The 25,169-nt window shown below is 39.6% G+C and overlaps 1 protein-coding gene across 1 annotated transcript in view; it reads right to left on the bottom strand.

The window, feature by feature from the left end:
• The window catches only part of GRID2 (glutamate ionotropic receptor delta type subunit 2), a 716,389-nt gene that overhangs the window by 109,610 nt on the left and 581,610 nt on the right, over positions 1-25,169 (bottom strand). The window contains exons 11-12 of the mRNA XM_064510476.1: positions 24,033-24,345; positions 1,517-1,655 (exon numbers count right to left, since the gene is read on the bottom strand). Of these exons, the coding sequence (XP_064366546.1) occupies positions 1,517-1,655; positions 24,033-24,345 (452 nt within the window). The remainder of the gene's footprint in view (positions 1-1,516; positions 1,656-24,032; positions 24,346-25,169) is intronic.

Below are 25,169 nucleotides of genomic sequence, written 5' to 3'. Positions count from 1 at the left end.
TGGTACTGTGAGGGCTGAGGACAACAGCAGTTTGGGCCCTGGGACACAACTCCTTCTCCCTCACCCAAGGAGCAGGGAGAATGAGAAAGGGTTTAGGAAGTGCAAGAGGATGCTCCTAACTGAGGGGTAACTGTGCACTCAAAACAAGGGGCTGCTTCTGCTCTTGGGTCTGAACTCGGATTAAAATGAGTGTGGGCCAAAAGAGCCCAAGGACTGGCCCTTGGCTTCCAATTGCCAATAAAACCTGGCTTCTACTACAGAAATGTACTTGTCCATGTGCTGTTAAAGCCTGGACTGGTTTTAGTATGTAGACAAGACCTTAGGTGATGATATACAGAAGACAGGCACTTGAACCAACAACTAGAGTGAAAACTTATTATCTCCTAAGTTCAGCACTGAGTTTGAGCTGAAGATCAGGTTCTTATCTTTCTTGAGGAATAAATTCAGCAGAGTGTGCATCTCCTTTTTAAGTCCACTCTCCTTTTTCGCAAAGAAGGATTTACAGGAAAGACACAACTTTGTCACTCTTTCTCATGCATGTGTAGCCTCCAGATCAAAGGCCTGCTATGGAAAAATACTCTTTGGAGAGCTTGGCTAGCTACTGCTTTACTCTATTTCACAGTCTCTGTTTTGATATAAGTTTTTTTTTTTTGGGGGGGGGGGGGGGAGAAGAGGGGCACTGGGGAGGTGGGAGAGAGGGTGACTCAAAAAGGGAAACAGAAGGGCAGAAGGAATAGGTAGGAGACCTTGGAAAAGTTCCTGTGGTATACAGAGATGAAAAAATCTTGAAAAAAGAATTAGAAGGTCTGACAGAAAAACAGTTAACCATAGAAGAAACAGGAGAAGACAAGGACAATAGGTTAGGGAGACATGGAGCAGAAGAACCAACAGACAGAAGAAAGAGAACAAGGTGATCAGATAATGTGGTGAAGGAACAGCTGGGAGAGGAGGGAAGATAACTGGTCAGTGAATTTCTTACTGATCATTGCTATTAGCACATATTTTGCTGTGGCAAGAAAAGATTAATTCAGCTTCAGGCTCCCCAAATACAGAAGCAGCTGTGGATAGCTCCTGATCAAAGTGTCAGAGCACCAGATCTTTGCGCTGCATCTGAATGGAAAGCATAACTGGAGAACACAGCAGCTATTTGTACTTTCCCATTTCACATACCAATATACTGGTTCTCAAACTCAATTGCTTCTTTCAAGATATGTAGATATATGTCTGTGTATATACATATATATTTTTTTATTTGTTTATATAGATACGCACAAATATGTGCCACAGAATAATAATTAGCTAGCAGAGGCCAACAGTTCTGATTGATCCCAAAGACACTATGTCTCCAGGGAGACTGGAAGTCTATGGTATATCACTATTTTGTTAGTTCCCAAGCTGATTCTCAGGAGGAGGAGGAAAGTCCTCCACCTTTTCACACATTTAAGTAGTACATTCACGCCCCTCCACATGTCTACATGCACACTCGTTTCTCTCAATTCAGTCTTTATCGACTTACTGGATGGAGTTCTCTATGCGAGTGATGGTGAGGAAAGCTGCCAGGTTTGCCGTGTAGGATGAGATAACAATCAAAGCAAAAAGCCACCAAGCCCCCATCATCAGTCGGGTCGCCAGCGTTGTGTACGGCACTTCTCCTCCTGTGGGAAAGAAGGAAAATCAGAGTTTTCATTTGGCACAAGGAAACCCAAATCTTCACTACTCATGCCTCGCTCAGGAGAACTTGGCTCCAAGGTTAGCAGGGTATTGCCTCAGTAAACTGGGCAGGACTTCAAGCCACACTTTCTATGCAACAAAAAGTACTGGAAGAGACCCACTCTGCCAGCCTTCATTACTTTATTTAATCTCTTCTGCTATACCATCTTTAATTGCAATTCATCTGCCAGTCCAGTCATGGAAACAGACTTCAAGATCTCAGAACAAAAAGAGCAAATGTAAATTCTTATGATATTCTTTCCTTAAAGATTTTATCTATCAACTTTAATTAAAGTTTTTCTTGCATTCTTTAGAACATAAAGTTACTTGCCACCCCCCTCTCTCTCATGCAAAATTCAATTATTTTTCACAGTTCTGTAGGCAGGTGGGTGTACTGGTAATAGCCATATGTATATGTACAACTTGCTGGAAGTGAACTTGGATACGCAAAAAACTTGCATGTGCTGAAGAAGAACATAAAATTATTTTGTATTCCCATTGTTGCTTATTTAAATTCAACTGTCAGGTAAACAAAACATTAGCAGCTACTAAATTCACCTATGCTTTCATGGCTCACAGAAACTGAGTTGCACTCTACTGCTAGCGTGAGCATGCCATGTGTTCCAGAGCTCAGTTTAGCAAGCCATAAAAAGCACCATATTTTATTCAAAGAGCTGCCCCCAAAACACAGTAGGTTGGAGTTTTTAAAAGTCTTTCCTCCCTTTGTTGTACCGGCTTCAGTTAAAAACATACACGACATAGATTCTTAGATGAAGGAAAACTCATTGTTTTAAAAATACTTGTTTTGTCCTTAGCATAGGTTTTGTCAAAGCTACAAGTAACCAAGGGGGACAAGTGAATGCAGCATGCAATCACAGTCAACTGCTTAAGATGTTCATCTTATCCCTTTCCCCCTATACCCAGCACTTGGAAAAGCGATCATTGTTTTGAGGAGGGAGATTTCTCAGATGCAAAATCACAGGTCTCACTTGCTTCAGAAACTACTGGTCTAAGACGGGCATGGTATCTGGAATTTTCAAAAGCAGAAGCAGTCTGTTACAAATTCATCGACCCCTAAATACTTAGTGCTGGATTTCCACTTATGTAAAAACTCCTTAATGTTTCCCTGGCAAGTAGGTTTAATGGAAATACAAATCACAATTATTCCCATTCTAAGTATAAATAAAAGTATCTTCAGTCATAAATGCAAACTATCTAGACTTTTACTTAATACTTGAATATGAGGGACCACCTTACTATTTTGTTCAATGTTTGTCCTACCTAAACAAAGTATTGGGAGCGCTGCACTACCATACACTGAACAAATTTGAACCTTTCATTCTACCACACTAATGCGGAGCTGTGCTGTATGTAAAATAATTGTAAGCGACTCCATTTATATTTTTGGTATACAGATATTCAGATCTTCTGCCTTTTAAGAATTCCTGTACTAATAGACAAAATCGGTATTAGACCCGCACAGTCAGAAAGAAATTTCATTCTGTTTCCCAGATGCTGTGTAATTATCTGAAATAAGAATCTACTGATCAGATCAGGAGATATTATTTCAGTATTAGGATTTCTGAAGATGAATGTGAACTTCCACATCTAAAGATTTGGTTTTCTGTCCAGCATAAATTTTAAATGATTTTTAATAGGATACTTCCACTTTATAACAGTTTTTGCAATGTCTTTGGACTCTTCCATTTAAAAATGAATTTTAATCAAATGAAAAGAGCCGACAGCTTTGTCAAATTAACGCAATGGGCTGTTTGTCCTTCTAACTTTCAGGCGCCGATCCTGCAGGTAATCTTTGTATTAAATTGAAATGGCTGGAACAGCAGAGAAGAAGCGAACGAGCTCTTGGGCATCTTTGCATTTTCATTTTTCAGCTTCATGAATAAAATGGTAAATTCCCACCTTTTTTTTTTATTGAAGCGAAACTGCAAAAAAGAGAGGACCACTGAAAGTCACACACTGACCTTCTGGGTACAACTCAAGTTCTCAACCAAGGATGATGCTCAACAAGTGTTCACAGAAGCCATCATACACGCTTGCAGCCACAGCACTCTCCTACTGCTCAAATGGGGTCATTTTCCCACACATCTGTAACTATCCCCACCATTCACTGTTACCTTACTAAAGGTAACTAAAACCCACGTTAACAATAAACCTTTATATTACTATGAATGGTGTTCATCCCAAAGTGTCTTTAGTTCACCCAGCTGTTTGTGAAGAAGTCTTCTTTTTATTCATAGTTACATCTCATACCATTAGCAGTTAATACATGATGAAACTTGAGGACAAAAGACAGCAAGTAACCACAAGCACAGAAGATGCATTCCAAAATAATTCAGCACTCCTGGTCCCACTCAGAAGCCTCCCTTTGCACTGGTGCTTCTTAAAGCACCATTTCTAAAGGAGGACTGATACTGCAACCGCATGGGCCTGTGATTTCTGAGCAGTACAGGCAGGCTACTCCACCTCTCCCAAAGAAAGACTTAAAAGTCAGAGGAGACATCCCTCTGCTGTAATATCATTTCTTTGTCATCTATTAGGAGGCTTAATGCCATACAGTCTTGTTCTATTGTACTGTTTGCCAAGACACTTCACTCACCACGACAGTTCACCTTATGAAACCTCTTCACTCCCTTCCCCTGATTTTGTTTCTAGGGATAAAACTTCCCAGAGTTTTTTTCTGTCCAAATGAATGTGTTCTCTCAGTGCAGAAGAGCACCGAGTGGCTCAGGAGAACAGCAGTCATTGGTTTTCCATTATGGTTACCATGAATAAGAGCTGCAGATCTAATAGCTGCTGTTGCTAAGTATAAAGTAGTATGCAGAAGGGACACGCATGCATGTAAACCTCCTGGGGCTCTGCTTAGCGGAAATATTTCCCACGTCTAGTATGCCTTTCACTTATACAGACTCCTAATGCATTTGTATGGATCACAGCATATTCAAAGATTTGGGGGGCTACATATAAGATAGATATGTGCATGCTCAAACACACAGAGGGTGAGAGGAGGGGGCCAAGAAGAGTGCACGTTCTCCTCCTGATGGTCACTCGTATCACATCAGTACTGAGCATCTGTTCATGAAACAAATGGAAATTAAAGACGCTTGACAGTCCCAGAGTTGTTTTGCAATTGTAAGAGATGGGCCTCAAATGTATTGTCCTCTAGACTTGGTCCTGCCAACACACTGGTACAAGGGTGTAAGGGTGCACAAACCACCACTACTTGTAGATCATCTACATTCTGCCTACAGCTCCCAGTACAATTCAGCCAACACTTCTAATGTATACTAAAATTCATTTAAAAATCTGCCTTTAAATTTTCAGACCACATATGTAGGAATGAAGAGACATTTTGCAAAATAAATTACGCCTAGAAAATAAACTAGTAAAAAGAAATGTCATTGGGAATTTTCTGAAAGGGCTGAATTACCTTATAAGTAACAGTGAAAGCAATTACTTTCAGTCCTTCCACCCTCATCTAATGCAGCTCTCCTTCATTAATCCCAGCCCAGTTTAATGCTGGCCTATTTCAGCAGGTAGGCTTAGACTTCAACTTATCTTATGAATTTTTGTTTATTCCCTTATCCTTGCAAGTGCTTCAAGCTAAGTATCATCAGCTGAGAGAAGAAAAGAATCACTGTCTTGACAACCCAGACAATATAATGTATAATTGTGACAGACCTGAATATCAGGAAAAACTCACCTTAGAAGATAAAATGTGAACTTATACAATTCCAGTACAGATTTCTAATACCTTTTAAGTCATTCTCCCTTGCTAGCAGTAAGTTTAAAGATTTCTTTGAGTTAAAAATAAAATGAATCATGATTAGAGGCAAGAAAAAGGAATGAAATCATGAGAAAAATGCCCAAAACACGGAAATTAAGGATCAGAGCCTGGTGAGATTTTGGCATTCTGTAATTCTGGACTAAATCCGAATAATTCAAAACGCATAGCTCGTTTCCCCAACCTCCTTCTTTTCATGGATTTTTCAATTATTTGTTTCAAGGAAAACTGTATTCAACTACACAGACTGGAACTATGAAAGTTTGTCAGAAAGAAAGTACTTGTCAACATAAAGAAACAGTGAAACGTTTCTTGCGGAAGTCTGAATTGCAGCTGGCATTTCCGAGCCCAGGCCTGGTCGCAGCCATCTTGCTGAAAAGCAATGCAATTTTGCACTAGTCATCCAGACAGTAAACGTGTGAGATAACATCTCCGTCTGATTTAATATTGATTTAACAACTTCACTGGGAATGTGCAATATTTACAAATCAAATTCATTTGTTCAGCAGCTCCAGAAAATCTTTGTTTTTTGCTATCATTAAAGCAAATAGCTTGGCAGCATAGAGACCAGGTTGTGAAAACTTGGAATTGATCTGTAACTAAATTAGCTCCACTGTTTCAACTACTAAGCTAGTTCAGGTAGCTCTGCATGACCCGGCATTGTGCTCGCTAGACATTTTTACTGCTGTCAACCATTCACTTTCTATCCCTCATTTTCCCTTGAGTTTAAATGAGAGCAATAATAGATGTGTTTTGAAGATTAATTATTGAAATGTACTTTGTAAGCAACCACACACAAACTCATAGAGAAGCCATAAAACACCATTAATCTATGTGCTGCATTTGAAAACTCTATTAAATAGATTTTTTTTTTTTCCGGAGTTGAGAGCTAGACTGGGTGCTGCTGCAGCTTCTCCATATGTGACGAGAGACAGCAGGAAGAGCAGGAAGGGCCACAGGCACAGCCTTCAAGAAGGGCACTACAAGGATCCTGAACCTGCAACCTCTATCTGTGATAACCTCAGTGGCCAGCAAAATCCCTGAGACTAGGTTCTTACTGTAGACAAAACTCAGTTTGTCACCAGTGTTCACCACAAATGCTTCCCAACAGCTTCACTTCAAGAACAGACTTCAGTTGACACTCACTCCATTGAACATCAGCCATTTAAGCGGACACAGTCTCTGCTAGAGGTCTGCACTGGACTGAATTTCTGCGTATGGAGTTTTAGCCAGAAGTTTTTTCAGACAGCTTTGAGAATCATGAAAAAGTTGTTAATTGTCACTGTTGCGTTGAGAAACTCTAGTACTGTCCAACTATGAAGCAGGGATCTTAATTCGTTGGGAGTATGCAGGTGAAGAAATAAGAGGGTGGGTTATCTGGGGACAGACTTGGGTTTTGCTTTTTCTCACAAAAATTCTGCCCACATCTGGTGCATTATTGGCCTTTGAAAAAAACCACAAAGGACTGGGAGCTGGCTTCAGCTTAGCCTTTAGCTTGTTAGAACAGTCACATCAATTATGCTGTGCATCTGCAATTTCCATTTGTGCAAATATAAAGTACAGAGTTCTCTTGCAAACATTTTAGATCAATGTACGTCTTATGTTTTCTTTGTGAAAGGGACGTTTAAGAGAGAGTGGGTGTGAGGGGAGTAGTTTGTATTAACAAAGAGGCAAAGGCATTCTATATTTTAGCTATTTTTGCCATATGAAACAATACCTGAAGTTTGACTGATCTCTGTTATCTTTACAAAACTCTGCCTAAGCACAGCTCTTCAAAGGCAGAATCTTTCAGGGCATTAGCTATCGCTATTGTTCTGTTAAAGACTTCCCTAGTAATGTAAAATCTCTCCTGTTTTCAATTGGAAATGTACAATTCAGCATAGGACAAAAAACACTTTACAGACAATGAAGCCTGTACCTATTTCTACCAGCTGTGAAATAAATGCAGCTTGAAAGTTGTTGGAAAATCTCTCATCATGAATTCTTCCTTCCGGTCTTTTCATTTTTCACCCATACTTTTCCATTCTTCCTTGAAATGCTCAAAGTGCATTAATTTCCATATCAGGTAAGGTGGCATGTTGCAAACCTGAGCTTGTATTACTACCCCAAGTGCTGAAGTTCACACTGATTGACCGCAGCAGGCATTACGCGTATTCTTCAAGAGGAGAATATGACTCCTCGAATCGGCGACGCCTTCCAAGTGAGCTGGTAAATCAGCAGCCGAGTTCCCTGCCCTTACAAACACTGGCAGATTGCAGGGGATTGAGAGTAGGAAGGAAGCTGAGCATGAGGCAGGGCCAGCAGCCAGATTTTACAAGGTCTGGACAAGTTCAAGAGCCAACCATTGCTTTTATTCACTACACCACCTGTTTCCCCCCTTGCGTTTTGTTTTTACCAAAGCGTAGTGATTTTTCAGAAAAGAAACGCTTCAGATAATTTGTTTCACACATGAAACATTTCTTCAATTCTTCTAAAACAGATGGCACTGGACCTAGGTATTATCATTAGTACTACTATTAATATTGCGACAGTGCTCCAAATCTGTTAGGCAGTAAGTTATGAGAGTAACAGATTTTTTGGTTCACTGGGAGCAGCAGGATTGGAAGGGTGATAACCAGTTTTTTACTGAAGTAATTCTGAAAACTTCCACCAAATCCAAGAGATCTAGCAACTTTTTTTTTTCATTAAAATGGCAAATGCCAGAAGTAGTGGGATTTTTCATTGTCAAGATTTTTTCACATATTGATTTTCTTAAAATAAAAGCAAAGTAAAAATGGAAGCAAAGCCACTTCAAAATGGATATCTGAAATATCAAAATATATAGTAATTGTCATATTTTCTCCCATTTTCCATAAAAATAATTTAGTGATGCTAATGTAAATTTATTAAAATGTTGGTATTACCAAATCTTAAAATTAGAAATACTAGAAACATTTGTGAACTCCATGTATTCATCTTCCTAACATACAAGATGACACAGAAGACATTTTCATGTGCAAACTCCATCAGCATTACAGCTCTACACAGTTTCTATCTGGCCTGTACTTTTTGCTGAGCACAAATCCATTATATGTCATCAAACACTGCTCAAGGAACAAAACAAACATTTATCCCCATCCATACTGAAAATCTCCCTCCGTGTCCTCTGCTATTATCTGCTAGCAGTATCATCTCTCCAGCTACTGGGGGGTGTGTGTGTGTGTGTGTGTGTGTGTGTGTGTGTGTGTGTGTGTGTGTGTGTGTGTGTGTGTGTGTGTGTGTGTGTGTGTGTGTGTACGCACGTGTCTCTCTCTCTCAGCAATATGTTTTTAAGTATTTCTCCATGTGCCGATGGTGCTCTTGCACAGAAATGCTTTGGCCTCTTTTTTTTCCCCTTTTTTCCTACAGCCTTCTTTCTTCTCTGGATGACTTTGGGGATAAGGACTATTGTACTCCATGATACATACTAATGCTTTGTATATATCATTCAAAACCAGATGTTTTGAAGGCAGTACCTTTTGGAAGTATTAGATTTCTGTCTATCTCCATGAATGGTTTCAAGTTCTCATATCCATGTGTTACGATGGAAACAATACTTGAGTTGGAGATTCAGTTTGGACTTTTTTTCAGTTTTACATTAGAAATGTGCCAACTTTCCAAAACCTGCCCAACGTTCCAAAACGTATTGCAAATCAACAATAATGGTCCTGGAAGCTCCTTAGCAAGCTCTTCTAAAACATTTAGGTGAAATTTGTTCAGATTTGCTGATTTGAGAGTGTCTGACATTAGTAGCTGCCATTTAACATCCTCTTGAGTTGCTGTTGAAGTAGAAAGTATTTAATTATCATCATCTGATATGAATACATCATCTGGCTTTTTCACAAACACAGAACAGAAATATTTGTTGACTTTCCTGCATAACTGTTGTCAGTTCTATAACTTCCACCTAGCAACACACCATTACCGTTTAGGTTCATTTTGCTCCTAATAAATTTTTCAAAACCCTCCTTCTTATTGTTCTTAACTCTGATTTGTCTTTGTGCCCATTTGCTCCCCATTTCATTTCTCCCAAAGCTTTTTAGCGTCTTAATTCTTTGCTGCCACCAATGTCACTGTTTCTTTTCACCTGTTTTATATGTGCATTCAAGATGCTTTAGTATGGGCAGCCTGAGACTTCAAGCATACATCATTCAGATTGAATTCCCCTATTATAATTCTCATTTTCCCTTCCACATTACAGATACACACTTACAGAGCCAATCATCCTGTTCTCCAGCATGATTCAGTGGTCTGCAGCAGACGCCGACTACCACCGCATTTTGTGCTCCAGCCGTTAGCGCACTGTCCCACAAGAATTCAAGATCAATTGCTTATAAGTTTTCAATGTCTCAGAAATACCTAATGCCATTTTGACATACTGCCACTCTTCTTCCCCTTATGCCCACTCCATCTTTCTTAAAGTCGTCCATAATATTGCATGTTAGTTTTCTAATCACTTGAATTTTCCTACCAGCTTCCAGTAATATCACATAGACTAAATTTATATTCATAAGGGAGTAATTCCAACTGCTCTTGTTTATTACTCAGATTTCTGGCATTGGTCTATAGGCAGCCAAAGAATATGTTCATTTTATCATTCAGGGCCTGATTTTTTTCCTCAAAACCTTAATTCTGAACTAAATGATCACTCAACTATTCCTCCCATTTTTGTTGGGATTAATCCCCCCTGATTAATCTCATTGGACTTGTTTTTCCTGGAAGGGGGTTTACTTTTGCCCGGGTGGGAAGCTCTGCACTCACTGCCCCCACAGAAGGGAAGCAGCGATTCATCCACAACAGAAAGCTCTCCCCACTCACTCCTCCCCTTTACGGGACCAGGAGATTTTCTATCCAAGTTTTTTTTTATATCTTGCCTCAAAGAAGATAGCAGTTCACCCTACTGTCCACCTGCCTGTCTGTTTTTTGGATGTGAGTACTGTACCAGGATTTTCTGCCAGCCATACATTGCATGGCTGGCAGGCTCTACAGCGCAGATGCAAAATTATTTTCTGTATGTGTGCCTCTGCAAAACCCTTTTATGTTTGTTCTATATAACTCTCTATTTTTTTTTTATTTGACCAGCAGGATCTACACCAATATTTTTCCATTTTCTGTGCTGGAAACACAAATAAACAAACTGAATGCTACTTTGATGCATTCAGTTGCTGGTACTCCTTTCTGGAGGTCGCGGACTGCCTCCATTCTGCACTTGTACACAACTGCTTTCTGCTTCTGTCTCTGATGTGTTTGTGCCATTAGTATTTCTCTCTGCCTGTAACACCCTCTCTGGTGTCAGCTTCTTTCTTTCCTGGACTGGGAATGGTGATGTTTCTCACATTGTTCAAGCTGCCCTCCATTTCTCTCATGTTCTTAGCAGTTTTTCTTTTCCATCCAAACTATGTTTTTTTCCCCACTGCAGCTAGAAAATTGCAATTCACACAGAAAAAGTCCTTTTTGTCTCTGGCAAGAAAAAATATACAGCACACTACCACAGTCACCATCACCTTTCCTTCACCAACCACATCACTGAGCTTAGACTCATGCAAAGTCCCTCCGACAGCCCTCCGCTTGCTGCTCCTGTGCGTCTGCTCAGATGTGCCTTCGGCATTTGGCTTACATACCAAGCCTCATTGCTCAGCTCTGTTTCCTCATTAATAGGAGGAGATTATCCACGCTGAGATTTCAAACGCAGGGCTATTCAAGGACCTGTGGCACTCCACAAAACCCTCGTCAAGTTGCAGCCTGACGCATCCATCTCATAAATCTGGCCAGAAGCCCTTGATACATACATAACCTGATGGACAAACGAGCAAATAACCAAAAGATGGCCCAAATGACTACTTGCAACCTATTCTGCTTAAAGCACAGGATTCCCAGCTATGTACTTTGAAACCCTCCTATTGGAAGCTGGAAAATATGCTAGTACCAAGAGAAGGGCTACTGTCAGCCGGTGCAAAGCATTTCAGCATGCTCTTGGCTTGCTGGTGGGTTACCAGCCTACGAAGCATTTATGAGTTTGAGCCTCTGTTAGTTCTATTGTCAAATTTTTCTGTATCTATCTTCAAATACCGGGCTAATCATTTGACTACCAGACTTGCTTGCAAAACTTTGCTAAGATACAGCAGGAACTGCCATAGAAATCCTTCATTAACATTTTGTTTGGAAATTAGTCTACCTGCAAGAGTCTGTCAGACACAGCTATTCCCTACGTGCTTCCAGTCACTTGTTAATACAGAGGCCCTCCCTTTACTTTCTGCCTACGTTTGTACACATCTCTGTTTGTATACAAAAATCTGAACAGTTTTTAGAAGTTCGGTAAGGTAGAAAAATAATTTGTGACACAATAGCAGAACTAAGGCTAAATTAAGAAGCCGCAACCAGATACAACATCCCCTTAGTCAAATGGGAGTTGCGCCTGTGTAGGTCAGCTTTAACTGGGGTCTAATACTCAGGTACTAAACACAGACTTTCTATATTGTCCACCATTTCTATCTCAAGGGCAAATGGGTCAAAGTCACTTTTAAATCACTTCTAAAGTGTGACGAGGCCGCACACGATACAGCCTCAGCATGATCACGCTCCAACACAGCTGTACTGTGCCTGCTCCTATTCTTTAAAGCTGATGCTTTTTCATAGCTGTAAACCATTCCATAAACCAAAATCCTATTCATCCTAAGCACGATGATCAGACTTATAGAGAGGAAAGTCAAAAAGCAAAATAGAGAAAATTCATGTTTCATGGGAGAAGTAATAGCAAGTCAAAACCAAAATCCAATCTACTTTGTTTAAGTCTACATTAGACAGAAATTCAAGCCTCTGATTAAAAAATGAGAACACCACAATGATGAATATTTTTACTTACCTTTTCTGCTCAGGAACTTTGAGATAAAACCCAAACATTTAAACACATACTGAAAGTATAAAAAAGGTATTAACTGCATAATAGCTGCATTCCAAAAGAACGGGATCTAATGTGATAATGGAAAATCTAACATCTTTTCAGCTGAGCTGAGATTCCAATTTTCCGCATCACTAGCAATGATAATGTTACACAAACAGTGTTCAATCATTAAATTAATTCCCATTAAATCAATGTCCTTAAAGGCCAAACAGTCCTTTAATAATTACCTGATTAAAATGATGTTAGCATAACACATTAGTTATCATATATTTATAATTCCCTTCCCAAAAATAAATTGTTTCCTTCCACCCATCTTGCTGAAACTGTGACAATGAGATAAAGGCTGGGATGGGAAGCACATCATGCTACCACACAGCAAATAGCTGTAGTCTTGCTTCTCACGGCATCAGTGATACTTCAGCAACTTACACGCACCTGATTTGCACTTCCATTACCTAGTATTTACAGCGTGAGCCTTTGAGTGCCATGGGAATTAATTCCTGGATGCTTCTGAAGATCTTTTAAACCTGGAACCACAACATAAACCACTACACTCAGATTTTAGCAAATCCCCAATGATCAAATTCCATCATGCTGCAGAATTAGCAAAATGTGTTGTTTTCAATTGAAAAGCAAAATACATCACACACAGGTGAAAAAAGTTATCACAAATAATAGGGTGCAATAATTGAGTGCCAACACACTACAGTGATTGGTGCAATGTAATCACACAGAGGCAGGGGACAGAGCTTCCAAGACTGGTAAAATAACTGTGCTTTGAAGTGGTGGAAAATGCATCATAAACATACTTTTCATTTTTATCCTCCACTGTCATAACAAAAGAAGAGTAATGACTGTAGCCAAAATTTGAAAATGAGGTGTCTACTTCTATTTACTGAAGTTACTGGAAGCTCTTAGATGCAGCATTACTGGATTTACACCATTGATATTTAGACATTGAAATATCATGCAAGCCTTGATATTTGAAAGTAGATCTTTTGATTACTGTACCTATGACCAGTTTTGAACTGTAAAGCTTGGTGCCCATCTCTAATGTATAGTTTGGCCACAAAAATCCCATGTTGTAGCAGCAGATTTTTTTTTTTTTAATCAGAACACTTAGCAGCCTTTCAAATTTAATTTTGGAGTTACCAAACACAATACCATTCAGTTATATGATGATAAATAATGCTGCAGTAAGCCTCGCAATTTCACCAACAGTTATTTGCTCAAAAGAAGCTCCAACCAGATGATCCTTCGTTACCACTTTCACAACTTAGGACAATAATTTTATATGATGTGAGTATAAGCACACGCTCACACAGACCAGGGCACAAAGTGTGTGCGTAACAAACCCGAGGAGAATTTCCAGGGACCCTCCTCCATAGCATATTGATGCCCAATTTTAAGATTGCACCTGATCGCATGGCTGTATAAACACACTGTTTGCAGCTACTGAGAACGCATCAAAATGATATGCACTGGCTATTATTTTAGAGAACATCATCACCTGATCTTAACAAACATCCTTGCACACTGGCAACCTTCTGACTAGATTTCAAGAGATGCTGCGACCCGATCTCCCTATTGCTAATGGTTGGATACAAATGCTCTAAAGCCTCAAACAATCACCCACAATTATCATCTACGGTACGTACCCGTAAGTGGCTAAGAAACTAACTGTCACATACACTTTATGGAGTGGCAGCCTTGCCACAGACAACTGACAGCGTTCTATGCAGTACCTTCCGGGATGGTAAAAAGGATTGTGCACAATGAACTGAAAACAGGCCATCTGTACATATAATTAACATCAAACTGAACAATGTCATTAATGAGGTATTAAAGTGCTGCTTTATCTAGGAGCTTGTCAGGGAGGACATTAGGAGCATGAGGGAGAGAGAATCCCTTTTGGCTGAAACCAAACAACTACGAATCAAGCAAAACAACAGACAATTCAGTGAGAGCATAAGGACAAACAATAATTCCAATAAGGACTCCACTTTTTTTGACAGTTACCTTTTCCCATCATCATCATCATTATTAATAATAATATTATTTTGACCTCCACACAGCTCTGTGACTCCAAATTTTGGGGGTGAAGGGAATTTAAAAAAGATAACATACTGAAAGATAGTTTTTTCCTTGAGCTTTCAAAGTATTATGAAATACTGTATAAATCTGTTCTTACAGGATTTCCAAGCATCCACCATCACAGAGTGGCACCTGACTGCTTCAGAAGCAAGTGAATCAGACATGTCTCAGATAGATTAGTTCAGTTTTCATGTCACTAATTCTGGTTATCCTTTAATTTTCAGAGTGCTTATCTGCCCTGAACTCCTAACCTTATGGAATTCAATCATCACTAATGCAGAAGCTCTAATTATGCTCCTAAATAATACATTTTAAAATTTAGAGTAAAATTCCACCTTAAGTACATCCTGTAATGTTGTTATCAAAGAGAGCTCTAAAACTCAGATGACCTGAAGTAATACTATGATAGTTCATAGTGAACAGAGGAAAGAAGAAAACTCTCATCTTTTTACGTTTCGATGATGATAATGCTATAATGTCATTTACTGATGGAAAACACTAATACAAATGCTTATGTTTCAAGGTTGAATAACCTGTTTTTTTTACTGTGAATCAGCTATCACTCTACTTAAGACCATGAGTCAGATCTGTTGGAAGTGAAAAACGACCTCAAAGATGACTTTGCTGGAGAGCAAGGGTTTTCCTCCTTGGGGATAGATACAGAAATGAAAGAAGCTATTGTCAGAAAGAAATACATGCTTATACTCAAATAGTGTTTTACTAGCAAGTACATCTAGATGTGAACAACTAACACTCCCACTCGACTCTACAGATTTATTATCACTGTTCATTAACAGTCACTGTTTGCAGAAGATTTTCCATCTTTCCCCTTCGCTGTTACCTTTCCTCTATCCTCGTGCAGGGGAAGCAAGATCTTGAGCCCAACCACAAGTATTTCTTCAGCTCAGGTTTTGCCTGGCAGCTGAGGTATCACACATTTCTGAGCTAGCTCCATTTCACTAACATTAAAAGCACTGGAGGTAAAATCCCACTTTACCATCTCTCCCCCCCACCAATTGCCTGTGAAGAATAAAAATTAAGCAGCACTGGGTTCCTACACCGGGATGCTGCTGTAGCGAAGATAATTCCCTTCATTCGCATGCTGGGAACCTGACAGAGAGACAAAAAACCCCCAGCTCTCATTATCCCATATTTGCTGAAATGGGAGTGGAATATCAGCTTAGCAGTCAGTGAGAGCAACAGGCTGGTTAACGTGATCAAAAGACTCATCTGGTATCATTATTTGCTTCCTTTTAATGTTAATTTTGGCCCACTCCTTTTATATTCATTTTATTATTAGAAGAGGGCTGAGAAAAAAAAAAAAAAAAACAGTTGAGGAAGGGAGACTCTTTTGTTGGCAGCTTAAAAACCTCTTTGCCGTTCCTGGCTTTACACTCTGCAGACAATTTTCCTGGCACCCACCCACCAGCTGGTGTTAGGAAGAAGAGCTGCATGGGTGGGTACAGATGGGGCAGCTGTTGCAGAGGAGGGACTCCCCGCAGACTTGAAAAGCAGTGGAAAACTACCAAGGGTTCCCCTCTAAACTCATGTTCATCTGGCGCCTAGGATAGCCTCCAGCGAAAAAGTCTGATCAGGCTGTAGATGAAATCGCTGTCATCCGAGCAGAAAGGCAGGATTTTTAATAAAGCTAAAACTCATTTCCTACTTCTCCCCTACCTTAAGCAACTGAATTGGCCAACTTAAGTGTAAGCTTCTGTGTAAGAACCAAATAGCAGGACAAGGAAGGCTGGCCTGAAGGTGCTGCCTCTTCAGCTTCGGAACATCTTTTGCAGACAAAAACATGGGTTAAATGCCTTTTTAATGCAAGAAACATCCAATTCCTGGCTAAATTCTTCTCTCTCATTTCCTGAATTAAATATGTATTATACACAGCTGAACTCTGAAAAGAGAAAACTGACTACTTAATCTAACATTCCAATTCTTTAAATCACATGTAGCATATAGAAATATTACAAATAATAGCAATTAAACAACTGTTCTGAATAAATATTTACATTATTATACTTCTAAAAAAAGCAGAAAGATGGATAGATGCATCAGGCATCCAGCTGCACTTTTCCTTTTGTTTTACTTGGTCTTGATCAGCATTTATACTATAGCCAGACAGACATTACCTTCACACACAGTCAATTAATCAGGCTTGGAGCTAGTCCTAGGGGAAGGAAGGGTTTTGGGGGCTTTCACACCACCATTCATTCTCCAGCTCCTCACAGAAGGTGTGCCAGACACAACACCTCTAAATATACTGCCTCACGTACCCAACGCTATTACTCAAAAAAGCAGGTGCACGCAAGGTACGGAAATGCATTAATTTAGGCTTCTCTGAGGACTGCCTGAGTCTTAACTTCAATTTAGGAGAAAATCCAGACATATCCCCTGGCAGTTTAATGCTAGTGATGCCAAACCGCTGCAAACAAATGCCCACAGTACCAAACATTTTACCTGGAGGGTGGTTACTCCTTGGAATTACTTCTTCAAAAAGAGATGATAAAATAAATCTGAAAGAGGCACGCACACAAAGCTACACCCAATGTTTGCATAGTGTATTGTGCATACGGCAGTAATTCGTAGTATATTTTGAAAGTTCTATAAATCGCTTGTGGTTTCCAAACACATTAGACCCATATGATACAGTTGCCAAAATATAGCTATGTTTTGATGTGGTCGACAGGGCTAGCCCAAGCCATTAAGGCATCTGGAAAATGTGTATGGTACCACAGGACTGCAGTTCCTCTTTGTGTGTGATGACATTATGAAGATACATGCACACATGAATACATAGATTTAGTAAAATAAAATGAGAATTTTGAGATTTCATGTTTCAAGGTAGAATTACAAAGTCACAAATATACCTGCTAGTGGTATAGCAGCCTGACAATAACATTTTTATATACACATATATAAATATATATGTGGGGGGGAAGGGTATGTGTGCATGTGCACTTTTTAGCTTGACCTTAAAGAGAGTGAGAAAGACACAGAGATTTGTTTGTTTCCTAATGTGTTTGCTATCTGGCTTTTGTTTTCCTAGCTTAGTGTTGAGTTTTTAAGTGCATTTTAGGCTCAGCAAATCTATTCCTCTTGTCATGGGAACATGTCAAGACCTGGCATAAGTCTGAAAAGCAATCAAAATTAATATTAATAAGAGTGACATTCAAACCTTGCTTTCTCTGAGAAGATATAAAATGTGTTTATGAGGGAAAGTAAGTAATATCTCCATTTTACAAATGAGAACTGGGACAAAAGATATTAAATGAAGTTTCTACGGTCAGCCAGCAGATCAGATGCAGAGTTCAAATTAAGAACCAAGTCTTTGTCCTCAGTCCTATCCATTGGATATTTTTTGGTTTGTTAAGCTTAAAAGTAATTAGGCTTCACCGCTAAATATGACATGTGAGGCTATAATTGATTGCTAACACATCTTTTCAAAACGTTTTTAGAGTTTTCATCTGAAAATTAAATGCATAGAGATGGGTGTACAGTTAATTAGGAGAAAATGTCACTAAGAAAGAACGCTGTTACAGGATAATGGTTTCCTGCTGATAGCGATATGCCAAGAATAAGATAAGTAAGACGGAGTAATTTATGAAGCAACAGCAGACTCCAGGCAGTGCATTTCAGGAGGATTATATCACGCCTTGGGTGGTAATACAAGGAACAAGACTGAGAAGTCTGAGTGGCTTCAGCCATCCGAGAAGTATTATAATGACTTAGAAGTGCCAAGGCTTGGAGTCTCTCTCATTGCTCTTAGGAAATATAATTTAAGCAGAGCAAACAGTAAGATTTGCTCATTTACTGGGCATTATGAACATAACCGGCCATTAATGACACCACCGACACCCAATCAAACCCTTCTGTTTGTGATTTTAATCTAATCAAAGTTTAAGGAGATAAAATTCGTGATGCTTCAACATCATTTACTTCATAACCTTGCTACAAAAGCAAGGGTATTAAGGTATCTGAACAAAAAAATACTTGTACAGGTAATACCTTAATCACTCATTATCCTGTGGTCAAACCCTATTTACAAAACAACAATGAATGCTTGTTTTGTTGGAATCACCGAGAAGTGATTAAATCTTGAACAAGGCAGCAATTATAAAGACATTTCCTGTTACAGCAAAACCCCCATCTGCCGGGTTCTCATTCTTATAGACATTTCCAAGTGAAACAGCTAGAGCCTTGCATCTTTCCCTAGGTAACACAGTCCCAGACATCCAACTTCAGAAACACCTCTTCACATCTTACAGAAAGCCTCCAAGAAAGTCAAATGAACTGTGTGGGATAAGAGATTGGCAAAGTCTTTCTGTTTTATATTATACACAGAAAAATGCCATTTTCAATATAATTTCACTATTTTGTCTACATTCAGTTGAAGTCCATTAAACTAAGCCAATCACTGTATCCTGAAGCAAAATCTAAGCTGGTCTCAAAAAAAAAAAAAAAAAAAAAAAAAGTCTCTGGAACATTCCTCTATAAGTTCTTGATATAAAATATGCAGCATTTCGCCTGTCTCCCAAAAAAAAAAAAAAAAAAAAAAAAAAAAAAAAAAAAAAAAAACTATTATACAAAAAGGGTTGGAGTTAACTCTAAATCCTGAACTTCTCTTTCTTAAATCATTGGTTTTCTCTACGAAGAGTGATAGCAGAGTGGTCTGTAGAGTATTTCCTAAAAAGATCCATAAAGTAAGTAGGAAGTTAACAGGAAAGCTTCATGAGATTAAATCAGGTCCTCAGCAAGTATAAATGGGCATTGCGCCACAGCACTGAGTTGTTCCAGTTTACAGCTGCTACATTTCTGGCCCAATTCACACTCTGGGACCAATTCTTTGGTTCTTGCTCATATGGCAGATTTCCAGTATTGGCATGTTGTAGTGAGGGCAAGATTCGAGGGAAGAGCATCGATACCAGGGCTGACAAGAAGGAAAAATGAAGCTGTGTAGAACAGGAGAAAAATCAAGCAAACAGAGAGCTCCAACTGGAATAACAACGACAGATATCAAATTATTATTAAAAATAATAATGGGCTGTTGAGGAGCAATGGCAATGGGGAGGAGCAAGAGCAGCAGAGCCATCAGTGATAGCAGAGAGGAAGGCTGCGGGAATGGTGAGCCCCGGTGGGGCTGGGAGACACGGAGGGGAAAACCTGTGAGGAGTGAGGGAAGCCAAAGGAAAATACGGAGAGTGAGAGAGGGAACCCACAAAAGATAAAGCAAAGCCACCAAACAGTTCGTATTGGCACTGGACTGAGAAGGAAGCCTTGAAAACATTTTCTGTCCAGCTGGGTTTGGCGAAAGCTAATTCAGAAAAAGAAAAACAAAACACAAAGCTTCTGTCACTCAGTTTTCTCAGATGAGCAAGTGGAAAAGGACAAATTCAGAAGCCATGACTAAATTCCAACATAACGGGAATCCTCCACAGTCTGATTCTATTAATTTGCTGCATCTTTTGACATGAATAAACAACTCGAGGATAAAAGACATGTTACGAATTCTCATGCCAGGATGAGTAGCATGGAGTCACAAGTATCTGTTTTTAATATAATGCAAAGCACTGCATGACCAAGATCACTGAAAAGTCCCTGCCTTTGTAGCACTCACGGAGTATTGAAGACCCATGCTTTACAGAGATGAGCTGGGATATTCAGCAGGAAGACAAAGTACTCCAATGCGCTGGCCCAGTTATTCACAAGCATACAGTGTGAAGGGTTTGAGTGCAGAATAAACAAAACACACTTGAGAGATTATACACTTCTACAGGAACTGAGCCTCCCCAATTATATCTCAGTTCTGTCCTCAGAAGTGTCTGTTCTAATTAAAAAAACACATGTATTTTATAGATTTTAAAAAAATGCATCGATACATACACACATATATCTGGAATGACTGAAAATAAAATTAAAAGGGCTCTGTGGTTTCAAGAAAATATATATCTCTATATCACAGGGTCTCAAATGTGGTACCTAGGCTGTGTGGTTACTCCAACATGGGGAGAAAAGAAGTTGAAAGCAAAGTTCAAGAGATAAGTTTAGATGATGTAAGGAACAGTGACATTAAATTATTCAAGCAAGCAGGTGAAGAGATACTCTGCTTAAATTTCATCTCTGAGGACCTGGCATAAGTACGCATGCCACAAGCAAGTAGCGAGTCAAGCTGGGCTCATCCTGTCATCTTCTGAATCTTCTTTAGTAAAAGTATTCTCCAGGCTAGATTTAAGATTTCAGTTTCTGTAATACATGAAAGGGTAACAGATCTTTACATCATGTTTCACAGTCTACCTTTGAGAAAACAATTAAAAATACCTAAATTTTGCTACTGAGTATGCCAGTAATTCATAGACCTGCCTTAAAAACTATTAGACTGATCTGTGCTGACTCTAGTCTACAGACAATGACACTGTTTTTCTCTGTTTCGGAAACCACAAAGGTTAAGATTTGTTAATAGAATTTGATCAGAACATCAGAGAGCCAAGGTTGACAGAAAATATGCGTTGACACAAGAGACCAAAGCTATCTGTGTTAACTGCAGACTCTTTAGCTATTTCAGAAGAAACAAACAAAAGAAGTCCTTTCTGTTTCAAACAAAATCCTCAAAGAATTATTTGTATTTTCACACCAAAGGCCTCTTTTCTCTTCAGACCTGTGGCAGATCTGGAGCCAACCTCTGTGCTTGCGAATCTTTAGTCTACCTAAAGAAAGAAAAGACGATGCTAAAATGCATTTGCTAGCCCCAAACAAAGCATCCAGAACTATCAAAGCACCAGCAATCGTAGGTTCGTGCTGCTTTGTTTCTCTCAGTGCAGGATATAAAAGCATCTTTGGCTATATGTTTTGATAACAGAAATGAGTACCTTGTCATGTTTTAAATCAGCAGCTGAAAGACTTCTTAAGTGAACCTGACAGTATTTGAAACGTCCCATGCTGCCACACTTAATAAATGCCAATCACAATTAATAGTAACAAATTTGCTATTCCAAAACAAATAAAACCTGCAGATTTTTCTGCTGAATGAAGAGCTGATGAGTGAAAACAGAAGCAAAATTACCACAATAGCCAGTTAGCCTGTCAATGGAAATTACTTTCATTTGTCTGTATTCACAAGGGTTGGTAAACAATAAAGCTTCAGCTAATACAGTTTTTGCTACATTCAAATTGAATGTGAAATATAGGATGACATAATAAATGAATCTCTTAACTTTTGCACTGGATTTCTGAGGTGTTCTGAGTCTTTATGTTTAAACTGGTCTGCAAGCTTCGCATTTTTTGGTATCGACCCTGTTAAGTGTGTGTCATGTTTTCTTCTAGCAAATTAAGGACCGTCCTTCTGCTTGTCCTTTGAAGGAGACACGTATCTATAGCTTCCCCTCACTCAACAGAAACAAAGTGAACATTTTAAATGATCCTAGTGGATTCCAAGGAATTGCACTGAAAATCCACTTGGTGGGGCGGTAAGCTCTCTCTCTGTAAATAAACAACTCTCACCTTCCAAGTTTGTGAACTACTTGTTCTCAGGCCCATAACAGTTTTGGTGCTTCCAGCCTGCCATGTCCCACCAGCAGGTTTTACTGATGCTGAGCTGCATCTCATGGCCCTCTTCCAATCAGTACAGGGAGCGGTTGCCAATCTCCTTGAGCAAATTCCTTTTCTTTGCTTTTTCCAATAAATTCTGCCTGTCATCTAGTCTCATGTGCTTTCCTCTCCTTTATTTCTGGTCTTCAAGCTTTATTCAAGGCTTCACCTTGAATTTTCTTTGCATGCTAACCGAGCATCAGCTGAAGCTCTTCACTGCAGGCTATCATACTGGAATTGGGAAAACTCAGGGTGCTGGGCAATACAGGCTTATTTAGACAGACACAAAGCAAACAGTCCAGATAATTTACGAGGCTTAAGTCACTGATTAATCTAGCTTTGCCTCCTTTAAACCTTTGCTAAGCCATCTCCTAAAAAGCTTTTAGGTACTAATGATGTTGCGAATACAGCAGGGATGATAAGGCTAATACCAAGCAATAACCTACATAAAATCACCTCTCATTCATGCAGTAAAGAAACTAATTCACAAGTTTTAATCTAACAGGCAGACAGATGTAACAAGTCTAATGGACCAACTGCTCTTGCACAGTTGGATTCCCTAAACTGTTACATTGGGAATATTTTGGGCGGAAAGAAAACTTTAAAACCCTCTCACATACATTCGAAAAACTCGCATAGCTCTCAGCTGGCTCTGAAGTATTTGTATTCTTTAAAAAAAAACAAACAAACAAAAGCCCCCTGTCTCTTTTCGGCTTTCCTGAACTGACCATCCCTGCTCAGTGAAAATGGTAATTGCAAAAGTAAGGTCTCTAAGTTGATGTGTTTAAAAACACACCACCTCTTCTAGAATTTATCCATTTGAGATTTTTATTCTTTTTTGGGTGGTGGTGTTAATTTAGGTTTTGTTCCCTTCTAGGAGTTTAACACTTGATCTTCATGAGTACCTTTAGTTTTTATGGATGTCATCTGATGTTTCCAACAGGGAATAACATAGTTTGCAAATTATGAAATCTAGCACTACATAAATACAATACTTTTATCTACAGGATTTCATCTGAACTCATGTTAAGATCCAAAAACTATGTTGGACTTTTCAGGCTGCAGTGGCCATGGCTTTTTGTAGAGCAGATGCTCCATTAAATTACAAACATGCATCTCTGCAGTGCCAGTATTGACTGCTGAATGATTATATGCATAAACGCCAGAAGGTATTTGTTTTATTTTGTTGTCATTTGTCATTAGCTAAGTCTTCTTCATTCTCATACGAAGTTGTGTTTTCTTATTCCATTTTGCATTTTCACCCTAATTTGTACATCAGAATATTAAGAGATATATACCAAGCCAAGGTCAGTAGTTTGATGCCTTCAGGATAGATACATGGTTAAATCTCTGCCAGAAGAGGTAGATTGTGAACGACTTGGGGATATAACAGAACTGGGGAATAGCTTGGATTAAACCAGATGCTAAAGGGGATGGAGAAAGCACACAGGAAGGCCAGAGAAGCTTGGCTGAGTCTAAAAATTATATAGGAAAATTGAGATAAATCAGAAGAGGGAAGAAAGAATGCCAGATGTAGTAAGACCATACGGCACTGGTGACTGGTCTAAATTTAGCTCAAAAGCCAAATTGCAATATTTTCTGTCTGACTCTGAACGTAGCACTCACATTAGCTATGAATAATTCCCCAGCAGATTATCAAAAATACTCTTTTCCAGTGCAAGAAATCATCTTGCTACAATTAGACACTTACAAAGTAAAACAGGCTAGCACGCAGCGCTCCCAAACTTCTCGCGGTGCCCACAGCAGACTGCTGGATGCTAGAGTCTTGGAAATCAGATGACGCGTCGCTCTACTGTGCTTGGAGTCCCCCGTGGGCTGCGGGAGGGCGGTGGGGAAGAGGAAGGTACCTATGGCAAGAGGGATGACGTATGGGAGGCAGAGACCCCCTTTGCTTCTTACCTTGCTGCACAAAGGATCCGTACACGAACCACATGGAGTTGTAGAGCGTGGTGGAGGTCATGGATCCCATCTGAAGGCGCGGAGGGTTGAGCCAGTTCAAGAGGTAGACCAGGAGCCCGACCAGCAGCACCGTGCCAGCTATGCACGCCCACAGGGAGAGGTCGAATGGTGCCAAGCAGGCAAACATGTCCACTGTCTTCTCCGCCTTCCGAAGCAGCACGCCAACCGAATAGTCCATGTAACGAGTTGTGAAGTCCACCACGTTCTCCCGATCAGGGGTGATAGTTAAGGCAGAGATCCCTATGTCGGCTCTCTGAGGAAAGAGGGAGAGAGCGAACAATGCATGTTAACATGGGCTACACAAAAGTTCTTTGCTCCACTTTGACTTATAGCAACTAAACTTATCATGGAGAAGGAGATGCCAAGGCCAATCTCTTAAGTGTGATGGACGTGAACTTGGAAATGTGACCAAGGGTTGAACAGAATAGCTGTACGATGTATCTTACATTTCTGCGAGCAAACCTGGCTTGGCTGGACTGAGGCACATTAGCTCTCCAAGTCATTATTTTTCAAGAAATCACAGGGAAACTACTTCAAATACAGAAAATAGCTGGAGGAAATCTACTTACGGTCATTTTTCTTGGCCTGGCTTATTGAAGCCATCATTGTTATTGTGGCAAAAAGCAGACCTTGTGTATAGCATTTCTACTCAGACGAAATTAGTTTCCTGACAGAGCCACATGATATCCAACATTTTGATGACATGAGGATCCTGACAAAGGGCCACTACACAACAAAGGGCATTTCAGTGGTCCTGGGGGTTTTGAGAGGCTTGAAATTCTGAATAATGTCAACACTGGCTGCAGAGTATTAAGTGCAGAATAGTAAATTTTCCATATAGTTCCGTCACTATTAGATTCCTCTGTATTCTCCTGCTAAACAATTCTTTTCTATGACAACCTGTCCTGCAGGTATCTTGGACTCGCTTTGCTCCCTCTACATTTTTTTGTAATTTAAAGAACCCATTTAAGATGAGAAGGAGAAGAATAACTTTCCTCGATCTAATCATTCTCTTTCACAGCATATCTGGGTATTAGGTCTCGAGAGACACCAGTTGCAACTACAGCAGGTGCTATT

This window comes from Dromaius novaehollandiae, chromosome 4 (assembly GCF_036370855.1).
Source record: "Dromaius novaehollandiae isolate bDroNov1 chromosome 4, bDroNov1.hap1, whole genome shotgun sequence".
In the NCBI taxonomy this organism is placed as follows: Eukaryota; Metazoa; Chordata; class Aves; order Casuariiformes; family Dromaiidae; genus Dromaius; species Dromaius novaehollandiae.
This window is presented reverse-complemented; position numbering and strand designations above follow the sequence as displayed.